An 8,669-nucleotide genomic window follows, 5' to 3' on the forward strand; every position below is an offset into this window, starting at 1 on the left:
TGCTGAAAACTCATGAGCATAAGAAAGAGGTGCGAAGAAAGCACAACGAATTCTCCGCGAAGAAATAGCTCGATGTAATTCCGTGGGGAAAGAAGGGCAAAAAGAATAAGTTGTGTTTTTAGTGGCTAGGCCCGAAAGTGAGTCGTGAGTGCCACACGGTGCCAATAAACTACAGGCGAGGCTTTTGAAACTTTTTAAACCTTACTATAAAAAAATAAAAAAAATCAGAAAGCTTTATGGCGAGGATGACATGAATAAGGGATGATGTTACGAAGAAAACATAACAAATCCATCGGTGGATAACTCAGGACCATTTCTAGTAAATGCTTCATGAACATCATGAAGCCGAAGTTCTGCTTCGAAATTTCAATGTTTAAATCTCCCGAAATTATTACCGGCAGATCTTTTTTTTCTGTAATAGAAGAGATTATAGTTAACTTATGAGCGATGTTTGGTAAGAAGCATTTGCGGATCAGCGCCATCTTACAGCCAGTGGCTTGAATGTTTGCAAGATTTTTTCATCTTTAACGAGCAAGCTTTAGTTTACTATGCATTTGATATCTCAGAATCATCAGCCCAGTCGAAGTAGGCGTAGGCCTCTTTCCAAGCAACAATAATTCCAAAAACCACTCGGACACTGACGCTGGCAGCACTGTCAAAAAACTGCCACTCGAATGTCAATTTCGCACAGCTGGTACTTAGTACTGTATGACGGTGATCGGCCGTCTGTTATTTGACTGTTGCAGGTCCCCTGCGTGGAACAGGTGTACCACTACTATACACCGAAAACAAAGACGTAGTCCCACGTCAAAATATTTTATTGATTTTATCATTTAGCGCAACAAAAACGTCACACACGCCGTCCGGGAAACAAGAACTCCATGGCGTCATCTTCCAACAGCTGATCGTCGATTACTTCCGGAGCATCGACCCCCTTCAGGGAGTCCTTTTCTACACGACACGGCGGCTCATCACATAGGATAAACGAATCGTCTCCGCTTCCACTTCCGCTCCCATCCGGATAGCAAGCATCAGGATCACGCATTTCCGGATAAACGCATTTTTGATGCGGGAAACTGAAATACGTTCCGGGGGCACACGGTCGTACCATCACTTCCCAAACAATCAAATCAAGCGGAACACACTGACAATAGAACGTTGGCTGTGTGTGGCACCAGAGAGTCCTTATTTGTGCGTGAGTAATGCATTCAGATGCTATACAGCCTGCCGGATCAGGTAGTGGAATTTCCTGAGCCAGTGCGAACGTAAACAGAGCCACTAGAATTGGTAGAGCTGTGGAAAGAATTAGGTTTTAAGTGGGATTGTAGGATTATTTCATATCACCTTCAGACTTCATTGTACGAATTTGTGTTTGCTTGGCAGATGTTACCCTCATCGGCTTAGCCTTGAATTAATACTAAGCGTGGCAAGTCTACCGAACTTGATTGTTTGTGTTTTATCAACTAAAATCGGATGAAAAATCGTCTGCTTTCACTGATAACAGTGTTATGACTAGGATTCCCGCATATTCAATGAAACGCTGATATATGTATCTAATCTTTCGATGTCGATTGGTGAACATTCAATAAAAGCGACCTGTTAATCGACTGCTTTTAAAGACTTTTAAATCCGGGCAACGTCAATAAATTATTTGTTGTTGATTGAGGAATGAATATTTTGACACTTCACTCTTTAATACGACAACAAATTACCATACACCAACCAACTCAGTACCCAGTGTAACCACCATGAATTAAAAAAAAACTTTTCACATCGTCGTGCGGAGCTACCATGGATATGTGGGGCTATTTTGCACACTTTAGTTTTTCAATATTTACTAACAGATGCGCGTTTATTAGTTTTATTATGGTTTTGACATTTGTAGAACCATGTATTTTAACCATTTTGCATATGTCTTTTGTCGTTTTTCTTAACATTGTTTACCACAACAAACGAAACACTTCAAGGTTCGATAAAAGAGATTGGAGGGTCGTAAAATAAGACTGCCTGTCAAAACGAAAGATCTTAAGTGCACTGAGACCACATACTGATTTTCGGAAAGAAGAAAAAATGGTGATAAATGGCGTTTTCCGTTTATTTCTAGTACGTCAGGATCGGTTTTTATGACCATTTGAAGGTTTTTGTGTAATGAAAAATGGCGTTTTCAGTTTGTTTCTTGTATGCAAGGATCGGTTTTTATGAGCATCTAAATTTTTTTGTGTCTTTAAAAAAGTTATTTTTAATACCAAGTTTCTATATTATGGTTTGATTTTAGTCTTTGTAGTTATTTCCAAGAGGATTAATTAGCAAAATTGTTGTTTTCAAGAGATGCTCTGTATTATAATTTAATGTATAATTTCTTTGAAGACATTGAACCGTTGCGAAATAATGTGATCTTGGCCGTAAAAAACTGGTTTCGAACCTTTATTTCAGAATTCTTGACGTAAAAAGTGCATAACTTGAGAACGTGGCCTTGTGTACTAATTACACGATCAATTTAGCACTCACATTTACGTCAAAAATAGCCCCTTATTTCACTTTCTTTATTTTGTGAAATTTTCAATCCGACTGTGTGGTTATTTTTATAATTGATAATGCGAAAAATCGTTAAATGCTATTAAAAATCTATTCTGACATACTGGAGATAAACGGATATCGCCATTTTTATCATGTTCCTTTTTAATCTCCACGAAAAACAATATGCAGTCTCAACCCACTCAAATTTTTTGACAAGTAGCGTTGTAAATGTTAAATTAAAATGAATCCCTCTTCATCCGTGTGATGTCTAGGCTCATGTCCAATCATTATACTTTAGATGCGCATCTCCGTCGTATTGGGCTCGCTGAGGGTAATCATTGTGCTTGTGGAGAAGGTTACCATGACATTGAGCATGTTGTTTGGTCCTGCACTGAATATCGTGAAGCCAGATCACAATTAGTAGATTCTTTACAAGTCCGAGGAAGACCAATCCATGTTCCTGTTAGAGACATCCTGGCGTATCGCGATCCTCTATACATGGAACTTATCTATCATTTTCTAAATGCAGCGTCTGTCAAAATTTAATTAAATTCATCTCCTCATACTCTCATCCAAGGCTAATCATTCACCAATTAAAGTGTCCTAGAATATTTAGTTTTTAAATTTAGACAATAACAGAAAAAAAGTAAATAAATACACCCGAAAATACTAGATCATTATGAAATACAACAATGTAAGGAAAAAAGCAAACAATAAAGTGATTTCAGTGTTAGTTTTAGGCAAAGTACTAGTATAGTTAAAATTAGTCTTAAGGATTTTTGTAACGTGCTATGTAAAAAAAGAAACTGGCGTAAAAAGCTTTTGCAAATGCCGTGTCAAATAAACGTATGGAAAAAAAAAATGAATCCCTCATTTAAGAAAATGCGATAAATGGGTGCTGTTTTATTGTTGAAAAGCCTCTGATATCAGTATGAATTAATGATATTTCAATAAAAGTAAATAAAACTGGTTAATTTTTATTTTATATCGAAGTCTTCAAAGTAGCCCCCAGCTAGTCCACATAAAATATTTTTAAACGCTATATAAACAACTTTTCTATGTGTGAACCAATTCTGCTTATATTTAGTATACATAATACATATACGATGACGATAAATCTGTGTTGATACGATACAAATCCATAGATTATTAAAGGAGTCATAATTCGTCAAAATTGAAAAATTAATAAAAAGTGAGCAAAGATACCCCGCACGACGGTATATCTAAAAGCAATTATATTTCATCTGTAACTACATTTTCTTTTGATAGGCGAAGGATCTTAAACGTTAAAGCCCCAAATAAATAAAACAAACTATACAAACTCAATAAGATTGTAGAATTAGAGCTACAATTCATCTATGCACTAAAACAATAACTTAAAATATCTAAAAATATCACATCTTTTCAGAGTAATTTTTATGTATCCAATGATTTAAAAAATCGGAGGAGCTCCTATATTCACGGGAAACAATAGGGTGCATCACTGCTCTTTTGTACAGTAGGGCATTTCACAAAGATTTTTTTTTAATTCTCAATTTTTAGATGTCAAATTTCACATCATTTGGACAATTCTAGACCCCCGCCCACTTTTCTTAATATTTTTGAAATTGATGCTATGGAAAAATATGGCGGAAAAATATATTAAATGCTATAACTTTTGAAGTAGCATTCGAAAAATTACAATTCATACTTCTTTTTAGAGGAATTAATCTTAGTATTTAAAAGGAAATATTTCTGTTTTTCGAAAAATATGCAAAAGTGGGGTACTGGGTCATTTTGTCCCCAAAATCCCCCTGAGAAGTTGAGGTTATAAGACCTTTTGTCATTCAGATTAAATTTTATCAGTTTTCGTGCATATATTTCTATTATTCTTCAATCAATTTTCATAAAATGTAACTTGTTAAACGTGGATAATTCTTAGGAATATAACAAAAATAGATTCGTTACCAGTAAATTTCAGAAACATCAAATGCTCTCGAGAAACAAAAATATCTCCATTCAAATACTAAGATTATTTTTTTTTTAAAAAGATTTGTAATTTTTTGAATGCTATTTCAAAAGTTATAGCATTTAATATTTTTTTCTTTCATATTTTTCCATAGCACCAATTTAAAAAATTTTGAAGCGAATTGTCCAAAGGATGTGAAATTTGGCATTTGGCAGCTTACTTTAACATTTGACACAATATGAGAGAGGGCGCCTTTGAGAACTCAATTTTTTTTTTGCGATGCTCTTTTGTACAGCAATGCTTTATTTATTTATTTATTTATTTATTTATTTATTTATTTATTTATTTATTTATTTATTTATTTATTTATTTATTTATTTATTTATTTATTTATTTATTTATTTATTTATTTATTTATTTATTTATTTATTTATTTATTTATTTATTTATTTATTTATTTATTTATTTATTTATTTATTTATTTATTTATTTATTCATTTATAATTGATATCAACAGACACAGTGTGGTCCTAATGACAATTTCTTAATCTATTTAAAAAGTCTAATTGTAATCTGCTACGTGGAATGTGAAGATCGAACTCGGATGACAAGGTCCGCTGCAAACCAATGATGGCACCGTTTACTCCATAGTTAGTCCGGCGAAGAGGTAATCGGAGGAATAAATTATTGCGAAGAGCGCGGGGCGAACGTTCATATTTATCGCACTGAGAAGCTCGGGGCAGTCAATTCGATCTTGCAAAATATCCGAAATCGTCATAGCACGGAATAGACCCCGCCGCACTTGCAATGTATCGAGTCCAATAAGCAAACCCCGGCTTTCGTAACTTGGTAGCTGGTGAGGGTTGCTCCAAGGCAATCGACGAAGAACAAACCGAACAAATCTGCGCTGTACTGTCTCAATTCCATGGACACCGTTAAGATAATGAGGGTTCCACACAACTGAACAATATTCCAGAGTTGATCGTACGAGTGAGCAGTAGAGAGATTTCAAGCAGTAAATATCTGAAAAGTGCTTAGATATTCTCATTATGAACCCCAAACAGCGTGATGCCTTTGCGACAATATAGCTGATATGCTGTTTAAACGTCAGTTGTTCATCAAGAAAAACTCCGAGATCTTTGACACAATTCGCTCTGTCAATCGTGGATTCAGCTAGACAGTAATCGAATCGAATTGGCGTTTTTCCTCGAGAACGTAATGACCGTACATTTCTTGGGGTTTAGGGTCATTCGGTTGAACTCGAACCATTCCGCAAAGGTTACCAGTTGTCGTTAAAGGAAAGCTGCATCATCAGTATTCCGGATTCTATGGTATAACTTGAGGTCGTCGGCGAAAGACAACCGTGGTCCTTCTAATCAAAAGTTAACGTCGTTGAAATTCAGAAGAAAAATCAATGGACCGAGATGGCTGCCTTGTGGAATACCAGATGAAGCAAAGAACTCTTCGGATACACAATCACCTATCTTGACTGCTGACGACGATCACTGAGATACGATTGCATCCAACGGAGAATATTAGTACCAAAGCCAAGTCTATCCAACTTTGCCACTGCAACAGCGTGATTAATCTTGTCAAAGGCAGCTGAAAGGTCCGTGTAGATAACGTCAGTTTGAAGTCCGTCCGACATGGTATCTGTAACATATGTTGTGAACGACAGAAGATTCGTAGATTTTGAACGTTTTGGCATAAATCCATGCTGAGTCTCGGAGATATACTGTTTGCAGTGGCTGGAGATGGGTTCCAACAAAGCCATTTCAAACAGCTTAGGAACTGCGCTTAGCGTTGTAATACCACGGTAGTTGTCAACTACCTTTTTATCACCTTTTTTGTGAACTGGAAACATGAAGGAGGATTTCCAGTGTTCGGGAAATACTCCGGTTGTTAGCGACAATTGAAATAGATGACATAGAGGTTCAATTAGACCGGCGGAGTATTTTTTTAGAACAATAGTTGGTATACCATCTGGGCCTGCCGAAGTTGAAGCCTTCATTTTGCCAATCGCCAGTTGTACCATATTATTGTCGATATTGATAGAGTTCAAAGACTGTTATGATTGAGGTACATTGAGAGTCGCGCGTGAAACCTGCGTCGGTGTCAGTTTCTCGTTGGAGAAAACACTCGCGAACTTTTCAGAGAATAGTTGGCAAATCTCCTGTAAACTAGAGCTCATACGTCCTCCATAGCTCATCGTTGAAGGCAACCCGGATTCCTTTCTTTGCTCGTTTACATGCTTCCAGAATGTTTTATGTTCGGACTTCAACTTACGTTGCACGTTTCGCAAGTAATCGGCATGGCAACGCTTCGATGTCTTTTTATAGATTTGGTTAACATGAACGTAGTGTTGTCGCAGCACGTAGCCCCCAAACTTGGAGTACTTCTTCAGAGCGGCTCTTTTAGTCGCTTTTAACCGTCTCAAGTCGGTAGTGTGCCACGCTGGGTGCTTAGATGGAAGGCCACTTCTTTTGGGTACATAGTGATCGATAACATAGCTCATAACATTGGAGAAGGTCTGCACTGCAACGTTGACATCATCATTGTCGAGAATTTCAGTCCAGTGGATATTCGACAGGAAGTCAATAATCCTATTATAGTTGGCTTTACTAAAATTATAGCTGACGGTGTCAGAAACTTTGCAGTCATGCTTCACTCGAATCGCTTCAAGCACTATATGCAGGGGAGGGTGGTGTCTTTACCAGGGGGAATGGTGCTGCGGTAACATTTGGCGCGTAGTCAGATTTGCTCGAAAAACAGAGATCAAGGATTCTGTTGTTCTCGTTCACCACATTATTGGTTTGGCGCAGTAGATTTAGACTGTAGCAGTCAAGCAAACTGGTGATACCATCATGAAAAGATGACAGTTCGGGAGCAGCGAACATAAATCCGTCAGAAGCAGAGCGCCATTTTAACCCATTCATGCCCATGTTGTTTGTGAACAACAACGTTTTTAAACAGCTATAACTTTTGATTGAGGCGGGACTTGCTCACAAAAACAAGTAAGGCTCATTAATGTGATTGTTGTCTTTAATTTGAGTATTAACAGTTACAAGGATCAGCTCTAGAACTGAAGTTATTGCAATTAGTCTGATTGGATTCCATGAAGCAGTGCTGCCAGGGACAGTTTACGTTGACGACCGAAGATGATTTTTTCAAATATCTTCGTTATGGTGCAATATTATTGAAAACTGATAAAACTTATCAATTTATACCGTCGTTGGTTACGTTTTCCACGTAATTGGACTATTGTAATTATTCTAGGAGAATTGTATTGAGCATTACAAGGTAAAAATTGACGAGCTTCTAGCACTGCCATGGAAGTACCTATCTTTATGAAAATAGGCTTTTCGTGTTTCTTGACCCCAAGTTTCCAAGGAAAAGTAGTTTTGAAACCCTACATGCACTAGAAAAAAGTTGAGCATGAAAGGGTTAATCCGGAGAAATTGAAATCATCAACAATCAGGATCTCATCAACCGGGCTTGCTTGAGCGGAAATCCGTTCCAGTGACTCAGTATTTGAATCAATCAATGTCGAATCGAGAGTGCGGTCCGGTGGAAGATAAATCACGCAAAGAAAAAGTGCGTAACCAGCCAGTTCGATTCGCACCCACACCTGCTCGAGACAGACCCCCAAAGTATCGTCAATCAGTTGCGCTTTCAATCGACGTTGGATAGCCACAAGTACCCCGACGCCGGTAGCTTTGAGACTGTTGCGTGAGCTGCGATCAGTGCGGAAAACATCGTATTTGGCACCAAATGCTTGCACTGACAGAGTGCTATCGCTAAGCCACGTCTCTGTGAGGGCGATTATGTCGAAGCATTCATCCGAACTTGCTATCAAATAATCGTCGATTCCTGAATTTATACCAACGGCATTCTGATAATAAATGTGTAGGTTTGAATGCCGCGATTGACTGGAAGCGAGGAGCTGATCAATGCTTGCATTAACAAAAACAGGTTCGTACTTGCCGTTGGTATCGATTTGGAAGACCCCTTCACCACTCCTGTACACAGGACCGGGACGACTGGTGAACGCTGGCTGCAATGGCTCGACTGTGGCAGGGGGATCAAGGGCTTCCATAGTGCTAGCTGCAGTGCGTCCCAGGGTGCGATGAGTCATACCAGCATAGCATAGAGTGCTTAGTCCTTCTGTGATCGTTGTAGAGCCGAATGTGCTATGAAGAGACGT

At 38.0% G+C, this 8,669-nt stretch overlaps 1 protein-coding gene across 1 annotated transcript; it reads right to left on the reverse strand.

The window, feature by feature from the left end:
- Positions 1-807: 807 nt before the first annotated feature.
- LOC131693034 (uncharacterized) lies at positions 808-1,445 on the reverse strand. Its single transcript, XM_058980503.1, has 2 exons — positions 1,345-1,445; positions 808-1,293 (listed from the first exon to the last, which is right to left on the reverse strand). The coding sequence occupies exons 1-2, from the start codon at positions 1,394-1,396 to the stop codon at positions 851-853; spliced, it is 495 nt and encodes a 164-aa protein (XP_058836486.1). The 5' UTR covers positions 1,397-1,445; the 3' UTR covers positions 808-850.
- Between the last annotated feature and the right edge of the window lie 7,224 nt (positions 1,446-8,669).

This window comes from Topomyia yanbarensis, chromosome 3, assembly GCF_030247195.1.
Source record: "Topomyia yanbarensis strain Yona2022 chromosome 3, ASM3024719v1, whole genome shotgun sequence".
NCBI lineage: Eukaryota > Metazoa > Arthropoda > Insecta > Diptera > Culicidae > Topomyia > Topomyia yanbarensis.

What these genes read in the sequence shown, in the direction of transcription:
- LOC131693034 (XM_058980503.1), bottom strand. Translation starts at nt 1,396, where the DNA reads ATGAGGGTAACATCTGCCAAGCAAACACAAATTCGTACAATGAAGTCT. An exon ending in TCGTACAATGAAGTCTGAAG is followed by an intron (nt 1,294 to 1,344) that starts GTGATATGAAAT and finishes TTCTTTCCACAG; the next exon opens with CTCTACCAATTCTAGTGGCT.